General features: G+C 38.9%; 1 protein-coding gene across 2 annotated transcripts in view; it reads left to right on the top strand.

The window, feature by feature from the left end:
• The window catches only part of Eps15 (epidermal growth factor receptor pathway substrate 15), a 92,761-nt gene extending 69,794 nt beyond the window's left edge, over nt 1-22,967 (top strand). For both annotated transcript variants that reach the window (XM_027402447.2, XM_027402448.2), the window contains exons 14-25: nt 72-233; nt 569-766; nt 2,378-2,581; nt 4,853-4,969; nt 5,149-5,239; nt 6,009-6,044; nt 7,730-7,866; nt 11,299-11,368; nt 12,640-12,716; nt 14,135-14,297; nt 17,810-17,991; nt 20,608-22,967. In XM_027402447.2, the coding sequence (XP_027258248.1) occupies nt 72-233; nt 569-766; nt 2,378-2,581; nt 4,853-4,969; nt 5,149-5,239; nt 6,009-6,044; nt 7,730-7,866; nt 11,299-11,368; nt 12,640-12,716; nt 14,135-14,297; nt 17,810-17,991; nt 20,608-20,754 (1,584 nt within the window). In that variant the 3' untranslated portion in view covers nt 20,755-22,967. The remainder of the gene's footprint in view (nt 1-71; nt 234-568; nt 767-2,377; nt 2,582-4,852; nt 4,970-5,148; nt 5,240-6,008; nt 6,045-7,729; nt 7,867-11,298; nt 11,369-12,639; nt 12,717-14,134; nt 14,298-17,809; nt 17,992-20,607) is intronic.
• The last annotated feature ends 1,334 nt before the right edge of the window (nt 22,968-24,301 follow it).

The raw sequence follows: 24,301 nt of genomic DNA, 5'->3' as shown, positions 1-24,301 counted from the left end.
TTCCCTTAAAATAGACTTAAAAATTCGCCTCTCCATGCCCTCAAAGAGATCTTTGTTTTCTTGTGTTTCAGGATCTTCAAGATGAAGTTCAAAGGGAGAGTATTAATCTGCAAAAACTACAGGCCCAGAAGCAGCAGGTGCAGGAACTCCTTGATGAGCTGGATGAGCAGAAAGCCCAGCTGGAAGAGCAGCTCAAGGAAGTCAGGAAAAAGTGTGCTGAGGAGGCCCAGCTGGTAAAAAGCCTGGCTGCTTACTGACTGGATCTCCACTTAAATCGCTTTCATGGTTTAAAAGAAAACATTCCCTGCTTGTTTGCGGCAGTTTTGTCAGCAGTTCCTTTATGAAGGAGTTGGAGGGATGGCCATGAGGAATTACTGTTCTCTGTAGTAGAAATTAGAGGGGTACTGTTTTTCCAGATCTTGATTGCACAAGACTTTTGCCTCCAAGTTCCTTGTAGCCCCTTCTCCATTATCTTCCACTCCTAAAAGAATACATCAAATATTCCAAACCACTAAGCTAGACATCTGTTGGTTTAATTCCCTCTCCTGTCATTCATCTCCACTTACAGATCTCTTCCTTGAAAGATGAAATAACTAGTCAAGAATCTCAGATCTCCACTTACGAGGAAGAGCTGTCAAAAGCTAGAGAAGAACTAAGTCGCCTACAAGAAGAAACAGCACAACTGGAAGAAAGTGTGGAGTCAGGAAAGGCTCAGCTGGAACCTCTTCAGCAGCATCTACAGGAATCACAACAGGAAATCAGTTCAGTAAGTGGAAACAAGCTGCATGCTGGGAAGGCCCTTCCTTGTCTGCTCCTCCTTTATCTGCCCAGTTATTACCGTTTAATACTCACAGTTGCCTGTTGCTCATCTGATGGTCATTTGCATAATGGTTAGAGTATGGGCTTTGTAGTTAAACTATTCAGGTTTAAATGCTAGTTCTTCGATTTATTAAGTGAATCACCTTGGGATATCAGATTTTTTCTTTAAAGTTAAAGATTTAACAATACACCTACCTATTAGGGCTGTTACAAGGATTAAATGAGGCAAAACATGAGGTAGTTTAACATAGTGTCTGATATATAAATTCTCAGTAAGTATTGCCTGACTGTTTTATGACACAAGTTGGAGTAATTGAAGAGGGAGTGCCTCAATTGAAAATTGCTTCCATGAGATGGTCTGTAATCCAGCCTATACGGCATTTTCTTAGAGATTGATGGGAGAGAGCCCAGTCCATTATGGGTGAGGCCATCCCTGAGCTGGTGATCCTGGGTTCTATAAGAAAGCAGGCTAAGCAAGCCAGTTAGTAGCTCTCCCCTATGGCCTCTGCATCAGCTCCTGCCTCCAGGTTTCTGCCCTGTTTGAGTTCCTGCCTGACTTCCTTCCATGATGAACAGTAACGTGGAAGTGTAAGCCAAATAAACCCTTTCCTCCCTGGTCATGGTGTTTCAACAGCAGTAATAATTCTTACTAAGACAGAACTTACTGTTTTTTTTTTTTCCCTTGGGATTCTGATTTTTAGTTCAGTTTTGCTCATTGAAATAATTTAGCTTCCTTGATTCTCTTTTTTATATATATTACTTAATATATAACATGAAATTCTTATAATTTTATATATAAATGTTAAAAAATCTGTTATTTAATATAATTTATTGAATTTTGCCTTTTGTGCCCCACTGTGGAATTCATTTGAATAGTTGGTCAAAACAACTTTATCCTTTGTTTAATGGACTTTGTTTGACTTAATAGTTTTTTTTAGAAGATACTTTCTAGGGCTCATCTTTTCCATTACTGATAATGCCAGAAGCTGGGCAGTAGTGGCGCACACCTTTAATCCCAGAATTCAGGAGGCAGAGGCAGGAAAATCTTTGGGAGGTCAAGGCCAACCTGGTCTACAGTGCTGGTTATAGGACAGCCAAGGCTACACAAGAACCCATGTCTCAGAAAAACTAACACTAATAATTAAAAAAAAAAAAGATAGTACATTGGCTTGCCTTACCCTTATATTCTTTAACTTCCTGTAACTCCCCTACAGCTTTATTACTGAATCTTCATCCTCTCGGATTCTTAGCTGTCTTTTCCTCTGGTATCCTGGGTCTTTCTTTTTCTAATTATACCCTGAAAGACTGCCAGTTCTCAGATACTGAGACAGAATTCTTGGAGATTTCACAAGACTTACAAAAGCAAATGCATGCATGCTAAAATTATAGGAGGACTCATTGGAAAAGATTATTGAAATTTTTAAATCATGCTTCATTCCCAGAGGATTCCCCTAATAGAAAGCAAACTCTTCCTTGAGTAAGTCTGGGGCATACCTATTTGTATGTTAGATATGTTTCTAGTATTAAATTATTTTGTGTTTCTACTTTGTATTGGCAGATGCAAATGAGACTGATGGAAATGAAAGATTTGGAAAATCATAATGACCAATCAAATTGGTGCAGTAGCCCACAAAGCATTCTTGTAAATGGCGCTACAGATTATTGTAGCCTCAGCACCAGTAGCAGTGAAACAGCCAACCTCAATGAACATGCTGAAGGACAGAACAATCCAGAATCTGAACCCATACACCAGGAGTCATCAGTGAGTCTTTATTCCATAGTGTCCATAATTATAATTATCCTCTCTCTCTCTCTCTCTCTCTCTCTCTCTCTCTGTCACACACACACACACACACACACACACACACCGATTGATGAAGATCAAAGTTTGTATGTATATACTTACTCCCATGTATAGAGGCCAGAGGTCATCTTCAAAGGTCATTCATTCCTCAGATGCTATCTACCCGTTTTGATGTGGGGTTTCACTGAGACCTGAGGCTCACTGATTAGACTAGGCTGACTGGCCAGCAAGCCCTACGTATCTGTCTGTCTACATCTCCCCTGTCTTGGGATTACAAGTATGAACCACCATGTTTGGCTTATTGCATGGATGCTGGGGATCTGAACTCAGGTCCTCATGCTTGAGCAATAAGCACTTTATCAAGTAGGATATCTCCCTAGTCCCAGATCAAAGTTTTGTTAGCATTATGTGTAATATAAAGAAAGACAATTTTAAGATGTATTTTTATTTGTGTGTGTGTGTGTGTGTGTGTGTGTGTGTGTGTGTGTGTGTGTGTGTGTACCCACAAAAGCCAGATGAGGGTGTCAGATCCTTTGGAGCTAGAGATAGCAGGCAGTTTGAACTGCCTAATGTGGGTGCTGGGAATCAAACTTGAGTCCTCTGGAAGAACAGCTAATGTTCTTGAGCCGTCATTGCAGCCCCATCAACTGAAATCCTTTTTCTTTCTTTCTCTTTTTGTTTGTTTGTTTGTTTGTTTGTTGTTTTGTTTTCTTGAGACTGGGTTTCTCTATTTGACTCTGGCTGACCTCAAGCTCAGGGATCCACCTGCCTCTGTCTCTCAAGTGCTGGGATTAAAAGTATATGCCACCAGACCCAGCTTCTTTTGAGTTTTAACTAATACTCAAATTACTCTAATTAATAAAATTACTTTTTTAAATGATAGGATGTTGTGTAGCTCAGGGTAGCCTCAAACTTAGTATGTAGCCAAGGATGGCATTAAGTTCTTTTTTAATTTGATATGTCTGTGGTGTGTGTGTGTGTCGGGGGGGGGGGGGGGGGGGGGGTGTTCAGTAGTGTGCTTACCTGTGGTTGCACTCATCCATATGTGCAAGTGTAGAGGCCAGCGTTCAACTTTGGTCTTCTGATGCCACTCTATACCTTAATTTTTGAGACAGGGTCTCCTCACTGAAAATAGAGCTTGCTATTTTAGCCAAAACAGGGGTGTCTCCCTGACCCTGCCACTCCAGCGTGAGGCTAGTTACACACCATCATGCCTGGCTTTTACTTGGGTGTTCCAAACCTGAACTGAGTTAGTTATTCATGCTTGTGCACCAAGCACTATTTACCTAATTATTATTTATATATTCCTAAATATGTAAATGCCACCTGCTCAGTCCATATAATGTTACTTGTGTGTGTTCAAAGCTAACCACTTAGTGTTGGATATAAAAAGGATTTTAAGGGACTAGGCATATAGCATAGTGGCAAATAGTTTTCATATCCTCCAAGAGGCCCTGGGTTTGATTCCCAGTACCAAAATAAATTTTAGAATACCTGTGCATATGTATACAGTTTAAAAAATGTTTTTAGCTAGGCGTGGTGGTTCAAACGTTTGTTTATTTATTTATTTATTTATTTATTTTGGTTTTCCAAGTCAGGGTTTCTCTGTGGCTGGAACTAGCTCTTATAGACCAGGCTGGTCTCCAACTCACAGAAGTCCACCTGCCTCTGCCTCCTGAGTGCTGGAACTAAAGGCGTGTGCCACCACCGCCAGGCTTGGTTCATACCTTTAAATTCCAGCACTCAGGAAGCAGAGTGAATCTTTTTGAGTTTGAGGTTAGTCTGGTTTACATAGTGAGTTCTAGAACAGACTGCACAGTAAGACCCTGTCTCTCAAAAAAAAAAAAAGTTATTAAAATAATCTTATCCAATTATGGGGTGTGGGGGGGGTGGATATTGACATGCCACAGTGTTCTTGTGGAATCCAGAAGAAAACTAGCAGAAATTGGTCCTGGAGATTGAATTCAGGTCGTTGGGCTTAGCAACAAATGCCTTTACCCACTGAGCCACCTCACCAGCCTGAGACATTTTTTTTTTCCCTCGAGGGTTTCTCTGTGTAGCTTTTGAGCCTATCCTGGCATTCGCTCTAGAGACCAGGCTGGCCTCGAATTCACAGAGATCCGCCTGCCTCTGCCTCCCAAGTGCTGGGATTAAAGGCATGCGCCACCAACGCCCGGCCTGAGACAAAAGATTTTTAATCCTTCATACTCACGTATGTATTTTTGGTAGGTGAGAAGTAGTCCTGAAATAGCAGCTTCTGATGTGACTGATGAAAACGAAGTTGTGACTGCAGCTGGTAATGAAAAAGTTAGTCCCAGATTTGATGATGACAAGCATTCAAAAGAGGTGAAGATAATTATGCATTCAGTTGTTCTTGTCACTTGTCTTAAATGTTCTTTGTAGCTGCAAGAATATTTACTGATTTTTTTCAAAGTTTGTATATGATCTGAACATGGGTCATTGAAGTATTATCTTTTAAATGTTTGGTTACTAAAATATCTGTTTTCATTAAAAATTATTTCTAGGAAGATCCATTTAATGTAGAATCAAGTTCACTGACAGATCCAGTTGCAGATGCGAACTTGGATTTTTTCCAGTCCGATCCTTTTGTTGGCAGTAAGTATCTTTCTTTTGTAAGTGTATAACACTTTCTGATATATAAACTATATAAACATGGAGGCTTCAGTTTTGAAAACATTTTTTACAACATAAGAAAAGCTGAAAATATGGGTTTCTATTCTTTTTATTTGCTAATATTTAACCTCTGCATTATACTGTACAATTCTCTGACTAAGAGAATGTTTCTTCCTCAGAGTAGACTCCACAGGAAAGATATATTATAGTCCAGTGGTAGAGATTACACACTCATGACTCACGTTATTTAGCTAATAATTACTGAAATGCCAACAGCAGGTCAATCATGGGATCACACTGCTGTAATCCCAGTACTTTGCAAATTTGAGTTTAACCTGAGCTACAGAACAAAACTGCCTCAGGAAACTTAAAAAAAGAAAGGAAGGGAAGGGAAGGGAAGGGAAAGGAGAGAGAGAGAGCGCACCAACACTGTAATTTTGATTCATTAGAAGCTCACGGTGCAGTGACACAAACCTTTAGTCCTAGTACTCAAGAGTCAGACATAGATGGGTCTCTTGAGTTCAGCCAGTCTAGTCTACATAGATAGCCAGGGCTACACAGTGAGACTATTATCTTAAAAACAAAACTAAACTAAAATGACAGTAAAAGCCGGGCGGTGGTGTTGGCTCACGCCTTTAATCCCAGCACTCATAGAGATCTGCCTGCCTTTACCTCCCAAGTGCTAGGATTAAAGGTGTGTGGCACCACTGACTGACTGCATTTTAATTTTTGTTTACTTCTTTTGTCACAGGTGATCCTTTCAAGGATGATCCTTTTGGAAAAATTGGTCAGTATATTTTGTAGTTTCTTCTTAACTTTAATTCTATTCTTCTTAATTATAACTTTATATTGTATTTAGAAATGAGAACACACAACTTGGGTAGTTCTAGGAGAGGAACTGCTTTTTAGTTTTAAAACTGCTCTAAAGCCAAGGTAAGATACTAAAATATTCTGGCATTTTTAGAGAGTGATTAGAGCCTTGTGAATTTGCTCAAGAAAGTGTGTGTGTGTGTGTGTGTGTGTGTGTGTGTGTGTGTGTGTGTGTGTGTGTGTATTGAACCTGGGGCTTTGTGCGTGCTAGGCAAGTACTCTGCTATATCTCCAACCCAAGCCTTGCTTTTTAAAAAAGTAATAATCAAAATGTTGCCTAAAAGTAACATTGTTGGTAGGGTTGGCAAGGTGCTCAGTGGTTTGGACTGTGTACTGTTCTTGCAGAGGGCCAGAGCTTGGTTACCAACACCATGTGGGTGGCTCACAACAGCCTGTAACTAGCTTAGAGGAGCCAGTACCTGTGATCTCTGCAAGCACTGCACTTGTACACATACACATAATTAAAACTTTATTCTAAAAGGAATAGGTTCTGATTTCTCCACATTAGCTAAAAGCTAGATCAGTATGAGTTGTACACTACTACAAGACTGCAGGGCTAGAATATAATTTTATTTTACTACTCTACGATTTTAGACTATTCATGTAAATAGAGGGAATTGAAGGATACTAAATTTGAGATAATTGTTTTTCTGAGATTTTTCACTAGAACAAAGAAAATCTTGTTTCCTATTTAGTTTTGCTTCCCAAATGTGTCTCAAGGTATTAGCCTTGAGCTCAGGAAAGAAATGTATTTAAATTTCTGTTTCTTTTGTAAGCATTGGACAAGAGGACTTAAAATTGGATCCCTTAAAATTACATGCTAACCAAAAAGTTTAGTACCTGAAAAGCTCTGTTTCCTCAAAAGTACAATAGAATCTGGAATAAAAAAGGAACTTGGGGTTCCACAGAAGTTCAAGTGACTTTTTAGTTTTTGAAAATCAAGCAGAGTCTAATCAAAGAGGACAGTTTTAAGTCTCAACAGTTACTTAGAGGAAGGGAATGGAGAAGAGAGGGAAAAGCAGTGTTGTCATTAAGCTGGCATGGAGGTCAACCATGTGGTAGACAAGCAGCTACACTGTGGGGGCAGGAGCTTTACAAAGAGTAAAAGAGCTCCAAGTCCCAGGAGATGCATTCTTAGACTCCGGCCAGCACCCAAAAGGGACAAAAAAGAAGTGAAAAGAAGCCGGGCGTTGGTGGCGCACGCCTTTAATCCCAGCACTCGGGAGGCAGAGGCAGGTGGATCTCTGTGAGTTCGAGACAGCCTGGTCTACAAGAGCTAGTTCCAGGACAGCCTCCAAAGCCACAGAGAAACCCTGTCTTGAAAAAACAAAAAACAAAAAAAAAGAAGAAGGAAGAAGGAAGAAGAAGAAGAAGAAGAAGAAGAAGGAAGAGGAGGAGGAGGAGGAGGAAGAGGAGGAGGAGGAGGAGAAAAGAAATGGCTTTGGCTTTTTGAGCAAGAATGGTGGATAGACCCAGCCCTACGTCATAGTGGCTCATAGGGAATGCTTAAAGTGTTTTAATTGAAATGTCATGATATGCTTACAGACAATAAGGAATTACAGTGGGTTTTCAGCTTTTTACATTTGTTCTTTTTCTCCTTAGATCCTTTTGGTGGTGATCCTTTCAAAGGTTCAGATCCATTTGCATCTGACTGCTTCTTTAAGCAGTCTTCTACTGACCCTTTTACCACTTCAAGCACTGACCCTTTCAGTGCATCCAGCAATAGCAGCAATACATCGGTAAGTACACAACTAAAAATTGTTCAGACGGATAAACAAGTGTCCTAAGGAAATTTCTTGAGTATATAGCTATAGAATCTGCCTTTTGATTGTTTTTAATGGTCCATATGAAATTTGTCTGGCTCCCACCTATCCAAGTTTTTGTCTAATGTAATGTTTCATACTTGAACACCCACTGGACACGAGGATGATTTACAGTGTCCCAAAATGAAGTCCATCCTTATCCCGTTGGTGATATTAAGTGTAAGTGACTGGAAATTCAAAAGCCTGTCTTAAGTAAAACTTTTTATAAATATCTGTTATAGTATTGAAAGAATAGAAATTACTTAATGGGAAAGCATTAATATTTTAGAAAAATAAAATAATCCATGATATTTTATAGTTATACCTAGAACGTTAATCTTGGAAAAGTATAAATTCCCATTGAATGTCAAGCTTTCTTGAGTACATGTCCACAACCTCTGTTTAGTAGCCACAGACTATGATCTAAGCCTCTGTGCTATATAGTCATTGTCTCTAATCTTCAATTTCACTTTACAAGGCAAATGTTGATACCTCTGCTTTAAAAATACAGACAGTTTTGGTTTTGAGCCTAACCTTTAATGGCTGAGCCAACTCTCCAGGCATTTATGGCTGGGTGGTGGTAGCGGCTCATATCTTTAATCCCAACACTGGGGAGGCAGAGGCAGGCAAATCTCAGAGTTTGAGGCCAGCCTGATCTACAAAGAGAAAGCCAGAGCTACACAGAGAAACCCTGTCTCAAAAAATCATGTTTCTTTAATATGTCCCAGGTATTTGTGTTTGAAAACTTAAAAAAAAAATTATATAGGGGCGGAGGAAATGCTCAGCCTGTAACAGACTTCAGTTCAGCTCCCCACATCCTCCAACAGCTCACAGTTGTCTGTAACTCCCTCTCTGGACTCCCGCAAGCACCAGGCCAGCATGCACACACGCACAAACACACACTCAGTAGATGCACATACATGCAGCACATAAAATAAAAGTAAATTTTTAAAAATTCCCATTGAATTTGAGTAATTAGAAATACTCAAAATAGAGTAACAGAATGAAATATTTTAATTGTTTTTTTATTTTGAGACTTTCTGAGGCAGCAATCTCATTGCTGTAAGTAAACTGGACCTAGAAAAGCATAATTAATTGGCAGGCATTTCACACTATTTTGTTGTGTATAACTCTTGGGTTAAGATTACCTCCTTAAAAGAATAATTGCTTCCTTAAAAGAATTGTGAGCCAGATATGGTGGTACAGGCCTGTAATTCCAAAACTTAGGAGGTGGGGTAAGAGGTTTGGGAGTTCAAGGTCAACTTCAGCTGTTAGTTTGAGGCCATCCTGGGCAATGTGAGATAAGAAATATGAAAAGAGAAATAATGTAATATAAGGGAGGATAACAGAGGTTAGATTAATAGTACTATTTTTTCTGAGACAGAGTTTCTCTGTGTAGCTGTGGCTGTCCTGAACTCTCTGTAGAACAGGCTGGCCTTGAACTCACAGAGATACCCCTGCCTCTGCCTCCTGAATGCTGGGATTAAATTCGTGCACCACCACTGACTGGCCTATAGTACGTATTTTACTTGAAAATAAGACTCTCTCCCCAAAAGTCTTTTCCAATTCTTCAAGACTGCCTCCTGCTCTCTGATGGAATTAATTTAAATGAAACAAAACTTAGTAGTGTTATGCAAGTACTAAGTCAGTCAGGTAAGGAGTGAATGGCTGATGTACCAGAGAATTTGAATAATAATTAGGTGATTTGTAGAAGGGTTTCAAAACATTAACTCCTATAAAATTCTACCATATGAAGCTGAGTTATGAAACTTACTTTTGGGGGCCAGTTAGAGCAACTTACTCTCTTCTTAAGGACATGGGTTCAATTCCTAGCACTCACACTGGGAATACCTGTATAAGTAAATAAATAAAATTATTTTGCATGCTAAATTTCCTAATTATCAAATTGAACATAGCCCAAGGAGAGTTTTATGATCACTGTTTTTTTTGGGGGGGGGCGCGGTGAGGGGGTTGTTGTTTTTGGTGGTATATGTTTGTTTGTTTTTTATAAGTCAGTGTCTCCTATAGCCCAGATTGACCTTGGACTTACTGTATAGTTGAAGCTGGCTTTAAACTCTAGATCTTCTGGCCTGTATCTCCCTGGTGCTGGGATAAACGAGCATGTGCCACTATGCCAGTCAGGCATATATGACCATTACTCTGTTTTGTTTGAGACAGGTTTCTCTATGTACCAGCCTTGACTGGCCTGGAACTTAGTTTGTAGACCAGGCTAACCTTGAATATACAGAGATCTGTTTACCTCTGCCTCCTGAGTGCTGGGATTAAAGGCATGGACTGCCGTGCCCAGCATAGCCATTGTTCTTTTCTCGGCTGTACACTCTGTCTCATTCGTGTTTGAGTGGTTGCACTGTTTGATGAAGAAATAGAACAAAAACTACATCCATAAAGGCATTACTGCTTCCTCCCCTCCTTGGTTGTTTATGTGTATGTGTGTTCCTCTGAAGGGCAGAGTTCTAGGTTTTTGTTTTGTTTTTGTTGTTGTTATTGTTTTATGATACAGTGTCTCTATCTAGTCCTGGCTGTCCTGTAGCTCACTATGTAGAGCAGGGTGGCCTCGGATTCACAGAAGTCCTTCTGCCTCTGCCTCCTATGTGCTGGGATTAAAGGCCTGTGACACCATGCCCTGCTAGAATTATTATTAAACAGTAGTTACAAATTGTAATATTTGGAGTAAAAGGGGACAGTAGTGAAAGAATTGTAGAAGTCTAAATAAAGCCTATAACTGTAACTTGGGTTTTTTACTGGTGTCAAAAATCCTTAGTTTTAGTAGATAGGCCATGATTTCATGAAATATTAATATTTGAGGCAGCTAGAATTGCATGTGGGAACTTTGTACTGTCTATACAACTCTTTAAGTAATTTCACACTAAAGTTAATGTATGTGCTTATAAAGCAAAAGAAATGAGTACCATCAAAGCCAGGATACTAGTCACCTCTGCAGGGCTTCGGAATACATACAGCTCAGTGACAGAGCACTTAGCATGTGTGAGCTCTAGGGTCAGTCCCAGTACTACCAAAAGGTGACCTCTACAGAAGAGGGCTTGGGATTATGGCTTGTGAGAGGCACGTGAAGCCTACTGAGTGTTGGGACCTTCCTGTGAGATGACTGCTTGAGTGTCCACATGAAACTTAACTTGTTAAATTATACACATGCCTCATACTTTAAATATTTTGCAATCCAAGAGTATTTTCATCCATTGTGACTACATATAAGGAAAGGGAAAACTCTGTTCCAGATGTTTGTATTTTCTAATCCATAATTTTGTAAAGTATTTTTCTTAGGTTTAACAGTGAAGTTCCAGCTATGAAATGTTGCCTCTCGGTCATAAATTTGTACCATTTCTTTAGATAGAAATTTGGAAGCACAATGACCCATTTGCTCCTGGTGGAACAGTTGTTGTTGCAGCTAGTGATTCAGGTAAAGACTTTGTCAGTTTTATTCATGTTAATCATTGCGTTTTCTTTAAGATTTTCTTCTCTAAATGTGTTTGCCCTATTAATTATGACTTTTAAATGGATGTGTAATTATTTCCATTTATAGCACAATACTAACAGCAACAAGTATTTGTGTATCACTTTTTACTCTTCTTATTCATTTTCTTGTTTGTCATTCACACTAAAGGTTTTTCTAGACTATGTACTGTGTTCAGTGTCAATAAAACCAATAAGAAGCTTTTGCTTTAGCCGGGCGTTAATCCCAGCACTCAGGAGGCAGAGGCAGGCGGATCTCTGTGAGTTCGGGGCCAGCCTGGTCTCCAGAGCAAGTGCCAGGATAGTCTCCAAAGCTACACAGAGAAACCCTGTCTCGGAAAAAGAAAAAGAAAAAGAAGCAGAAGAAGAAGCAGCAGCAGCAGCAGCAGCAGCTGCTGCTTTTGCTTTATACAATGTAGTGTTGAGCTGGAAAGATAATGGGTCAGTGGGTAAGAGCACTTGCTGTACAAGCATTTGGATCTGAGTTTGAATCACCAGCACTTACATAAAAAGCTAGACATGGCTGCATTTGCCTGTAACCTCAGCATCAGGAAGCAGAGACAGGTGGATCCTGCAGCTCACTTGCTCACTGACCAACTAGCCTATTCAAAATGACAAGCTTCAGGTTCAGTGAGATTAGACTCCTTGTCTTAAGGCTAAAGGTAGGGAGCAGTAAAGGAAAGGAAAACATCCAGTGTTCTGCTCTGATGTTGCTGTGAACATTCATGTGCCCAAACCACACATATGCATGTGTACACACAGGTGCACCCAAATACAAGAAAGAAAAAAGATGACTACAAATTAGCTGGGTGTGATGATAACACCTTAAAATCCTAGTTCTTAGGAGGGTGAGGTAGGATTGCTATAAGTTCATGACTAGCCTGAGCTACAGAATATGCACTACATAGTGAATTCCAGACTAGCTGGACTACAAGATAAGAATCTTTTTGTGTCGTTGTTGTTGTTTTTGGAAAAAAAAAATAACAGAACTGGCTGGGGAGATGGTTCAGCAGTTAAGAGCATTTGCTGCACGGTTTTGCTCTTGGGTCATTTACTGCTGATTTATACAAAGGAATACACCATATGAGATTTTTCAGTGGATACCTGGTCTGTATAGACATCAGTCATAAATTTAGGAATTATTTTTCTGAATGTTACTGAATAGAAAAAAGGACATGAAATATGGTGTCTTACATTGATTTTCTTTACTCCTTTTAGCCACAGACCCTTTTGCTTCTGTTTTTGGAAATGAATCATTTGGGGATGGATTTGCTGACTTCAGCACATTGTCAAAGGTAATCTTTGGTGATTAATAGGACAGAACAATACGTCTGTGTTCCATCAAATGAGTGACCTCCTTACAGTTAGAACACTCTGACAAGCGTGAGTGTGACTGCAGTCAGTCCATAGCAGGGCTGATTTCAGATGGATATTACAGATGGGCTGCAAAGTAATCCAATTTCTATCCATAGGAGGCAGTAGTATAGGTGGTTACCTTTTCTTCTGAAAGGTGTACTCAGTGTCATAATAGAGTTGTCTGTCTGTTTAATGTTTTTTGCAGTGGAGTTACATTTTTTCCCTGTGTACTGTCTGGGCCAATAGCCTTAACATTCATCCTATCCCCTGTATACTGACTATTTGATTTTATCCTTTTAAGTTATTCGGGTCTGCACCAAGTTAAAAGTGCATAAACTCTAGTGCTGGGTATCCACTCTGTTGTCCAGCATAGCTGTAGTATTGATTTAGGCTTAAAGAAAGGATTTGAGAGGATTTGAAGATATGCCAAATTGTTTGTCTCCAGGGAACATTTGGCAGTATCCAGAGACATTTGTGGTTCTCAGAACTAGGTGGAAGATGCTGCTGATATCTAATGAGTACATCCTTCAGTACACTGCAAAGACACCACTCCCGCCCCCTGAATGTTGTAGTTATTCCATCCCTAAAAGTTAGTTGTGCTAGTATTGAAAAACACTGGCCTAGCCCGGTGGCGGTGGCACACGCCTTTAATCCTAGCACTCAGGAGGCGGAGGCAGTCAGATCTTAGTGAGATTGAGGCCAGCCTGGTCTTACAAAGCAAGTTGTGGGACATGGAAAAGTTCCAGGGCTGCATGGAAAAACCCATCTCAAAAAACCAAAATGGGAAGGAAAAAAATAAGAAAGTAAAGCATTGGTCTAAGTAAGTCATAATCTGATTTGTTACAGTAAAGCCAGCCTTTCATAATCCCCATATATTTGAAAGTCAGGGTTTTCAGATCCACATTAAGACTTAATGTTCCATGGGATCAGTTTGCTTTTTAAAAAATTGACTTTCAGATTGTCTTTACAGTTTTTCTAGAAGCCATTTTCTTTAATATTTATTGTCTCTTCTATATTTAAGTGCACTGAGAAGCATAGAATCAGCCATTCCCCTTGTTGTGTTATCTTTCAGCTCAGACAGTCTGTTGGGACCTTAAGAAGTTTTGTATTGCCTAATGCTTACTTACTAATAAGTCTTCAATCTAGAGTTGCCTTATTTGGATGTCTGTTTCTCTTGATAAGTAATGCTGTGAAAATACCTACTCATAAAGATCAGTTTTAATCCTGTTTGTTCTTGAATGTGAAGAGTAAAATGTCACTTCTGGGAATTGAAATAACACTGCTGATATATCATTCACCTGTGAACAATATGATCATATGTATATCAAACTGTATAAATGTTTCTCTTTGAATAAAGGTCAACAATGAAGATCCTTTTAATCCTACCATATCAAGTTCTTCCAGCAATGTGGTCGTTCCAAAAACTGTGTTAGAGGAAACATCCACCAAGAGTGAGGATGTACCTCCAGCACTGCCACCCAAGATTGGAACTCCAACAAGACCCTGCCCGCCACCCCCTGGTATGAGAGTTGGGGCCTTTCCTAGTTCAACTTTATGCCTTTTCCCTCTCTAGAAAGTATAATGTGGGCCTTTCTTATTAAAGCGCTGTAAGCAAGAGCCAAGCACTTAGCAAGACTTGCTGCTGACCTCTTCCAGCTGGTCCTGTGTTACTCCCTGCTCCCCATTTCAGAAAAAGTATGGGTGAAATCTCTTTGGTTTTTTTTTTTTTTTTTTTTTTTTTTTTGGAAACCCATTGATTATCATTTGAATAGCAATTTCCTGTACTCGAGTTTTTAAATTTTCTTGAGAGAAAACTAATCTGAAGTTTCCATGAATCCTTTATTTTTTATTTATTTATACCTAGAAAAATGCATGGAAGGGGCTGGCAAAAGTGGTTTAAAAAAGAAGAACTGTTTGCCCTTTAAAACTCTTTTAGTTTATAATAGAATTTGTTTGTTTTGTTTTGTTTGAGACAGGATCTAAGTAGCCTTGGCTGGCTTGGAACTTGCTCTGTAGACCAGGCTGGCCTTGAACTCAAAACTTTTAAAGATCCTCCTGCCTCTGTTACTTGAGTGTTAGGTTTAAAGATGTATACCATCACACCTGGCTCTAAAAGTCTGATTTTAAAATTTTTTGTCTAGTCTAGGAACAGATTGTAGTTGTATTTTTTTATTTTGTTTTGTTTACACCAAGGAAAGTTTGTTTTTAATGCAGAATAAAGTATCTATGAAGGCAGTGCCCCTGCATATGGGTAGTAGTGTCAAACTGCTCGGTGAGAGGACACAGAATGTTGTTAGGCACAGTTTTTTTTTTTTTTATCCTAGATCATTCCTGGGTAACATTTCAGCCCTCAAAGTTAGATGATCACTTTTTTTTTTTGTTAGATAATCATTCTGCCTTTTCATAATAACTTCCCCATGGTATTTGATACAGGTTGCACATGTAGTTGCTAGTGTATAAATATCTATTCAAAACTTAGGTAAACGAGTTAAGTGGTTTTCATCTTTTAAAGAGAGTCACCTGTATCATATACATTGTTAGAAGTAAGTTGATCAGAGTCTATATTTTTAAAGTAATATTTTGTTCATTTACTCTTTTACACTCATGTGAGTATACTTTTAAAACCCAAACGCCTTATACTGAGAATAAGGCTAGTGTAGACAAGAGTTTCTGTTCCGCCTGGTCCCGCCGTCTCCCTTCAGTTACAAATAAACACACAGAGACTTGTATTAATTATAAACTGGCCGATGGCTCAGACTTCTTATTGGCTAGTTCTCTCTTAATTATTAACCCATATCTATTAATCTAATTATTTACACATGGTCTTGGCTTACCGGAGAATGCTCAGCATCCTATCTTCCTGGGTAGCTACATGGTGTCTCTCTGATGGCTCCTCTCTTCGTCCTATCCCCAGAATTCAGGTTACACAGAGAAACCCTGTTTTGAGTAAACTAATAAATAAATAAATAAATAGGTAGCCCTGCCTATACTACCTGCCTGGCTATTCATCAACCAATAAGAGATACATTTATTAACAGCATACAGGAGGAGATCCCCCATCAGGCTAGTGAGATAGGTGGGTTAATGGGGCACAAATACTTGCTGCATTAGGCTGGTGACCTGTATTCAAGTCCCAGAATCCGTGTAAAGGTTCAGAGACAGAACTGACTCTGAGAACACTCGCCATATACACATGCACTGTGGCACACATGTTTGTTCTCTCTCTCTCTCGTTCTCTCTCTCTCTCTCGTTCTCTCTCTATATATATATATTCTCTCTCTCTATATATATATATATATATATATATATATATATTTGTGTGTGTATGTGTGCCATTATACACATACACACCATGTACAGCATACACAATAATGCTGAAAACATTCAAGTGTACATCTTTGTAGAAAGAGCAAAGGAAAGAATGGTTTGTTGAAAAGGTCACTGATTAGGGCCCTTAAATTTATATTCTGGTTAACCCCAGCCTCAGTTTGTGAACCCCACCCCCAACCCTGTGGTCTCAAAAATGCTAGGTTAGCACTGTAGCACAGAGTTATATTCCCAGCCCTTTAGTTATTTGGGTTTGTTTGTTTTGTTTTGTTTTTGGATAGTGCCCCATGTATCTCAGCCTGCCCTCAAACTGAATTCTTCATCCTCCTACTGCCACATTCCAAGTGCTAGGATTGACCCCAGGCTTGGTTTTGTTTTCCTTTGTTTGGGATTTTCTTTTTTTGGCGTGGGGGGGGGGTTGAGGCAGCGTTTCTCTGTGTAGCTTTGGAGCCTATCCTGGCACTTGCTCTGGAGACCAGGCTGGCCTCGAACTCACAGAGATCCGCCTGCCTCTGCCTCCCAAGTGCTGGGATTAAAGGCGTGCGCCACCAACACCCGGCTTGTTTGGGATTTTTGTTTCTTTGTTTGGATTTTTTAGTGAAGCTGTAGAGCAAACATAGGGCTTCATAAGCTACAACTGGATCTATTACTTTGTGATCTTAAGTGTATTATTTCCTATGTCTAAAGCCTCAATGTCTTAGTTGTTATATGGTAGCTGTAACTCAGATCTTGCCTGCCTTCACAGGACTTTCCAAAGGCATGTGGAGTGATATTTGATACAAGCATCTTTTGTAAAGTATGTTTATAAAAAGAATTAATTATGACTGCCAGCATATTGCACTATAGGAAAATCATATATAAAGAAACTTAAACTTCTCTTTTTTTCAAGAAGTATGGCACTTTAACTAAAACTTTAAAATTAGAGACAGCTAGGCATGATAGCACATGCCTTTAGTTCTTGCACTTAGGAGGCGGAGGCAGGTGGATCTCTGAGTTTAAGGCCAGCCTGGCCTACACAAGAAGTTCCAGGACAGCCAGGGTTACACAGAGAAACCCTGTTTTGAGTAAACTAATAAATAAATAAACTTGCTTTAAAGTGGTATTGAAATGATGGGTGGTGAATTATACTGTTTCTTGGTCAAAGTTTAGCTTGTCAGCAGCTTTTTATAAAGGCTATGGACTTCGAAGTGTTTCTCATCCTCAGCTTGAAGTTTTATAGATGGCAAAAAAATAAGAGGTTTTGTCAAGTTAATCTTATGTTTTATGCTGCTAGCATTATGTATGTGTAAATATACTAGAGAAAAGACAAAAGAAATTTGCCACATTTCAGAGTCACATATCTTTGCTGCCGCTAGTGAGAGGCTGAGGCTGTGTTTATTCTTTATCAGTGTTCCTTGTTTATCATTATCTTTCTTAGGAGCATGCCTCTTTAAATGGAGAAAGACTTCATCATTGGACAAGATCATGATTCTTAGCTCATTTCCACTTTTTTGGTTTTGGTCTTTGTCCATTTAGCTGCACCTGAAATTATTTGAGAGAGAAGTGTGAAAGCTTTGAGGACAGTGGTGTGACCACTGAGGGCCACATTGAGAATGTGCCTGGACCTCTGTCCCCCACCTGCAGTTCTTTAACGCTCCCTGTGAACATGTTCTTGTGTGCTTGTGTTTTCTATATCTACTGGTTAATTGTAATGATTTTGATCCAGGGAAAAGACCCATCAACAAATTGGATTCTTCTGATCCCTTTAAACTGAATGATCCATTTCAGCCTTTCCCAGGCAATGATAGTCCCAAAGAAAAAGATCCTGATATGTTTTGTGATCCATTCACTTCTACTGCCACTACCAATAAAGAGGCTGACCCAAGCAATTTTGCTAACTTCAGTGCTGTAAGTACTGTGAATGGGCTGTTTGGGGGAAAATCTTTCCATTATAGTTTGAAGAGTTGTCAAAGATTTCTTCATAGTCTTCCAAATTTGCATCATTTTGCCAACATACTAAAAATTATCTTTTATTCTCCCCAAGCAAAATCTGTTTGCATTTGTTTTGCTGGTTCTTAGATGATTCCATTGTTCAGCTGATTTTAGTTGTCTTGGTTCTTTAAACAAGTTGTTTTATAAACCTGTCTTTCAGTCCTGGTAATATAAATATAAGTAAAGTCTCAACAGTTATATTTGGCAAATTGTCATGCATGATGGTGATTTAAAAGTTTGCTGTCTGCCTACTGTGTATAATGCCAGTAACAAGCTTGTATATTTATAACTGTGTATGTGTGTTTGTGTACAAAGTTTTAGCAGTTTCTAGAGACTGGTTGGCAGTTTCTGTGAGAGGACAGTGCTGGGGTTCTTTGAATACAAAGCAACACTCTTTACCCACTATATTCATGTACTAGCTTTCATGGTTTGTTGTTGTGGTTCTTTTTATCAGTCTGTAAACCCAGTTACTCATTCATGCTAAGTTTGTGCTCTACCATGATACCCTTTTCAGTTTTACGAAATAAACTGTTGTTAATATCTAAGAATTCTTGCCGGGTGGTGGTGGTGCACACCTTTAATCCCAGCACTCTGGAGGCAGAGGCAGGTGAATCTCCCTGAGTTCGAGGCCAGCCTGGTCTACATAGCTACACAGAGAAACTCTGTCTAGGGAAAAAAAAAAAAAAAATCTAAGAATTCTTTAAGAAACTTGGAGAAGTGTTATGAGAACAGCTTGGGCAAGGCCTTTATGGAGAAATGGAGCAACCAGTTGTAGCTGCATCATGTATTTCGTCATTGCTCAGATAAAACAGATCTTTTTTTAATGAAATTCTTAAAGTAGCTAACAAAGTTTCATTTTACCAGATTTTTTTTTTTTCAGTCAAAGTGACATTCATTACTACTGCCTGTTCTGTAAGAGGAATTTCCCTATGTATCACCTTTTATCCTTGACTTTGGAGATTCGAGATTGAGTGGCCAAATGTCCCTGGCCACAGTTTGCCTAATGTTTTCCTCCTCTGGGTACCATTTGGGTCATTTCAGTAGTTATTTTATCCCTGTTGCTACTCTGCATACTTAGAAAAGGGACAGGCAGGAATCCATATGCAGCTAAGGTAGTTGCAGTACCTACCTTTTGAGTCTGTCCTCTTAGGTTCCGTGGCATCTCCTAAATGTGAAGGAACAAGATAGAAATCCCTATTTTTAATATTGAAAAGAAATGGCACCTCAGGATCATCTTCCATATCAGGTGGAATTTGAGTTGTTTCACGAAGAAAAGAATTGGCTTTCTTAGATTGTAATCCTTGGTATAAAATAACACGGGAGTTTGTGACATTCAGTATGTTAAATATGGTCCTGCAAGTCAAAACCTGGTTGGAATGAATCTTGAACAATAGTGGAGGCATTTTGCTTATTTCATACTCAGAATATCAGTACAGTACAGCATAAAGTAGCTCACAGTGAAGTCTTCCAATTTCATTGTTCGAGATTTGGCAACCATACCAAGAGATACATGTACACTGTCAAAAGCTTTCTAGTTTGTTTCACTTGTTTTGATGGGCCTCCTCATGTGTCAACACTGAAACCAAGTAGAGTTTTGTATCTAGTTTCTTTGTAATTTGATTGTAGTGACAAATATTTTTTTTCAATCTAATCATCATCAATATTAAGGTTTTATTAAATATATAAACATATATATATGTGTATATATATGTACATATACACACTGGGTTATGTATAAAAGAATCTTCATAATGTGTTTTAAAAATATTTGGTTCACATACTGTTAATCTATCTGATGTTCTTATATATAGCAGAATTTGCCTGTTTTTGCTTTACAGTTTTGGTGTTCCCTGAAAGGCCAGGTAAGGCAGCTTCCGATCACCAATCACCGGTGGCATTAATCTTATGCATCACTCAGGCATGCTGCCATATGGTTGTAATTCCACCACTCAGGACACAGGCAGGAGGATCACAAGTTTGAGGCCAACTTGAGCCACCTAGTGAGATTCTAAGTTCAAAAAAAGCAAGGAAGGGAAGGGAAAGTATCACTATGTGATAAGTCATCACTAAAGTTTAAATAGCAAGCATTTTACATTGAATTGAAAGACTACACCACTCCTGTTTTTAGTCTAACCTAAGCATGTCTCCAGTTTTGAGATAGGATATCACTATATGTCCCAGATTGGCTTCTGATTTGAAGTCCTCCTGCCTCAGGCTCCCATATTCTAGGACTACAGGCATGTGCCACCATGCCTGTAACTTCTACTTTTTAAAGTGATGCTTTTAATATTTTATTTTACAGACTTTATTGTATTTTTGTAGACTTTACTTCACAAAGATTGCATTAAATTTTTAAATTCAGATAGAGCTCACTAAGTAGTAAGACATATTTTCAGACAAACAACAAGGAAGCAACACTATTCCCAGAGTCCTCTAGGTAAATGAAGTAGTCAATGCTCTTTTATAAAACGTCTTCTGGAAGTCTTTGTTTATTTTTCTCATTCAGTCATCTTGTGGTCTTTTACATGGTAGTATCCCTCTGAAGAAGATATGATTGAATGGGCGAAGAGGGAAAGTGAGAAAGAAGAGGAGCAGAGGCTTGCCAGACTCAACCAGCAGGAACAAGAAGACCTGGAGCTTGCCATTGCACTAAGCAAATCGGAGATATCAGAAGCATGAAGAGATACCTATCCTTTGTCAGCAGGACAGTGCTCTTCTTGGATGCTGCAGCTATTTACCATGTGCATCAAACTTCCTATGAGCATGGGATACAAAAAGTTTGAGATTCCTATAAATGTGACAGAAGTGGAGCTTGTGGTTTCTTTTTTGGGGGGGGAGCTATTTCAAATGTGTCTTTTATTTTTTCTTCCAAAAACAGTACCCTAGTTAGACAGCGTCCCCTAGACCCCTGTTCTGGTGTGCATTTACAGTGAGCTCTTGCCTGCTTATACTATTCCCTGAAAAGCTAGAGCACCACGCCTCTGCCCTCTGGAACCTAGCAGATGTAGTTTCGTGCTGTTCTGCCCCTTGTTCTGTAGTTCCTATGACAGCAACTGGAGTTCTGAAAGTGTGCAGGTATTCTCCCTGAGCTGAGAGGTGGAAGAGAGGAAAGGGAAAGAGCATCCTGTTTCTTTTTTCAGTACAATAGCCAGTTAAAAGTGCATCATATGTACTTCTGGAGAAAATACAACTTGTTATCTAGAGACAAGGCAACATATTCTGTAAAGATCAGCTCCACTAGATGAATTAATTTAAACTATTATTGCTCCAGGCTCAAGTAATTCATAAATAAAAGCATTAAAGCCTTGTATGTGAAACATCTTTAAAACAACTTTCTCTGGACTTAAAAGAATTTTAATATTAACAGATACCTCGATGCACATTTCCTAGTTTAAAAAAAAATCTTACAAATCAAATTTGTAAGGAAATGTTCATATTAAGTGCTAGTGAGGAAAACTTGTAAATTAAAATACAGCCTGTCAGTTTAAGCAAACAGTTAGCCTGAACCCATCCGCCTTGCAGCCACACTGGCCTTCTTAGTTCAGAAGTGTCCTGAGCTAGAATTGGAAGGTACTTGGTTTTTCATTATATGTTTTGTTTCTTTAGTGACGGCCCAGCTATTTTCAGTGATACAAATGAAAGAAGTAACATATATTCCCTCGCTTTTTGTCTGTCTTTGTAGTTTAAATTATTTCATTTATTTTACTTTTTTTCACCTGTAAAATTAGCAAGCTATTCCCTATCCCACCCCACCCCCCAAAAAATTCCTGGTTTTTAAATTGGGAGAAAAATAAACAGACTTGTCAAATTATCAGAGCCCTGCTTTTGTTACACCCATCTTTTGCTAGACTGTCCTGACAGACAGCTGGATTTAAAATGAACTGTGAAGTGGACTATAAATTGGATCTTTTTTTTTTTAACATGAGTTACTAATTTGGTGTTTTCAATACCAAGATAAAGAAAATGCACCTACAAACTAATAAAAATTCTCTAGGGTCACCAAGTTAAGGTGGTATTGAACTGTGTTAACCAGAGTAACTTACTACCTGGCCTATAAATAAACCCCACAGTACCTAATCAGTCCATCTTGAAATGGTGCTTTTTTGTTTGTTTTTGTTGTTGTTTCCACACACTATTGGATGGCTGGAATTTAAAGCAAACTACCACCTTCTTCTTGCACTGCTTTTTTCTACTTTTGTAAATGAATATTTCAGCATAAAAGTCATATATACGACATAAGGGCTGAATCATAACCACAAGGCTTTAATTGTGATAACTAATCCAGTGGCCTAAGTATTTGTTGCAAACAGTGACTGAGAAGGTCATGTTGAGAGTGTGATAGGCAGTGTTTTCTGTTTGTTCCCCCTCCCCCTCTCTCTTCAGGAGAAAGGTAAGTTGACTTGAATAACCTTCTTTTGCACTGAGAAAAGTGAAAAATGTTTGAAATGCTTTAAAACTTTTTTAATTAAAAAATACTCTGGAAATATTAAAAATCTGTAACTTAATAAACAGCAACTTCTGATGTGTAGTAAGTGTGCCCTAATCTTCAGTGCACTTAGCTGGGTCATATAGACTCATCCTTAGTTAAGATGTGTATACTCAGTGGGCCAGTGTTGTACTAAACTGTGTATATATTATATAAACATATCTATATCTCCATGCTTGATTGTATAGGACAAATGTCTTAAAGAGTCATTTGTGATGTCTTATGGTGTTGACCCTGGCTCCAGAGCCTGCGCTTGAAACAAAGTTTTAACCATCTTTTACCTATTTGTTCAGCTTTATTTGAGCTCTCTTCACAGAATTTTTCTCATGTTTCAAACTTATAAATTACAGTTGTAATTATGAGAATAATAAACTTTAAGAAATAAAAAGTGAACTATCTATCATTTTGCATTGAAGCTTTGTACTTTTCTTTGCTTGAGGAGCGATAGGTGTGCCAACAGCATACATTATCCTGTATAAAGTGTTTTGGACAGTATTATATAGAATAAATAAATATTGATTATCCCTTTTTGTTACTTTGTCCTGTTTTGTGAAAGAAAGTTAGGAAATGGGCCTACATAGGCGTAGATCCTGAGATATGTGGCTGTATCTCTGTTGTTGAGTCAGGACCTGTGCCTTGTATATTTAGGAAGCTCCTGTCCTCCATCCCTGTTCTGCCATTTTTGAGAAAGCAACTTTCAGAAAATTCTTTAAGCCAGGCATGGTGGTGTGTGCCTTTAATCCAGGGGGCAGAAGCAAAGAGACCCTTTGAGTTCTGGCCAGCCTCGTCTGTGCCTAATTCCAAGTCAGCCTGAGCTACATTAAGTGAGACCCCTTTTAAAAACAAACAACAATAACAACAAAAGAAAGGTCTTTGGCCTTGATACCATGAACTTGGTTTTCCTCATTAATGAGTTAGACAGTTTGACCTTGAACGGTTTTCTTTTTTTTTAGATGGAGGTCTTGCTGTGTTTCAACTCTATTCTTCTGAGTAGTTGGGATTATAGGTATGTAATACCCCACCCAGCTTGATGCCTTTATTATATTAGTTATTTTAAGGAAATAAGTTCACCACCACCACCCTGGGTCCCCATGCATGCCAGGCCAGCACTTCACCCATGAGCTCTTCTCCCAGCCTCACATAGTAGACTGCGTGGTATGTGTGAACCCCTATGGCAAGCATTTTGTGGGTTTCTTGTCTAGTTTTCATGGTAGGGACAGTTTTTATACCATTTTTGAAATGGGGGACCTAGTACTGAGAAAGTTACATAGCTAACAAGTAGATGAATCAGGAATTGAGTCCTGATCTCTTGATTCCAGCATCGTAATTTGCATACCTTGCTTCATCTTGTGTGGGAAAAAATGCTTATAGAAAATGGTAGGGCCAGATGGTGATGGTGCACGCCTTTAGTCCCAGCACTCGGGAGGCAGGGGCAGGCGTATCTCTGTGAGTTCAAGACCAGCCTGGTGTATAGAGTGAGTTCCAGGATAGTCTCCAAAGCCACAGAGAAACCCTGTCTCAAAAAAAAAAAAAAAAAAAAAAAAAACAAAAAGAAAAGAAAAGAAAATGGTAAGAACAGTACATGATAAATAATAGCAAGTAATATTTTTAAGGTTGTTATCATGATCTTAAGTGTTTACCAAATATCTGTCTACTCGCTCCTCACAATCATAACTCTGAAAATTACAGGCACTATCTCCATTTTTTCCGAAATACCCAAGTGAGAACCCAAGAAACTAG

Source organism: Cricetulus griseus, chromosome 2, assembly GCF_003668045.3.
Source record: "Cricetulus griseus strain 17A/GY chromosome 2, alternate assembly CriGri-PICRH-1.0, whole genome shotgun sequence".
Taxonomy (NCBI): Eukaryota; Metazoa; Chordata; class Mammalia; order Rodentia; family Cricetidae; genus Cricetulus; species Cricetulus griseus.
The sequence above is the reverse complement of the archived record's forward strand: the minus strand, read 5'-3'. Positions and strand labels throughout refer to the sequence as shown.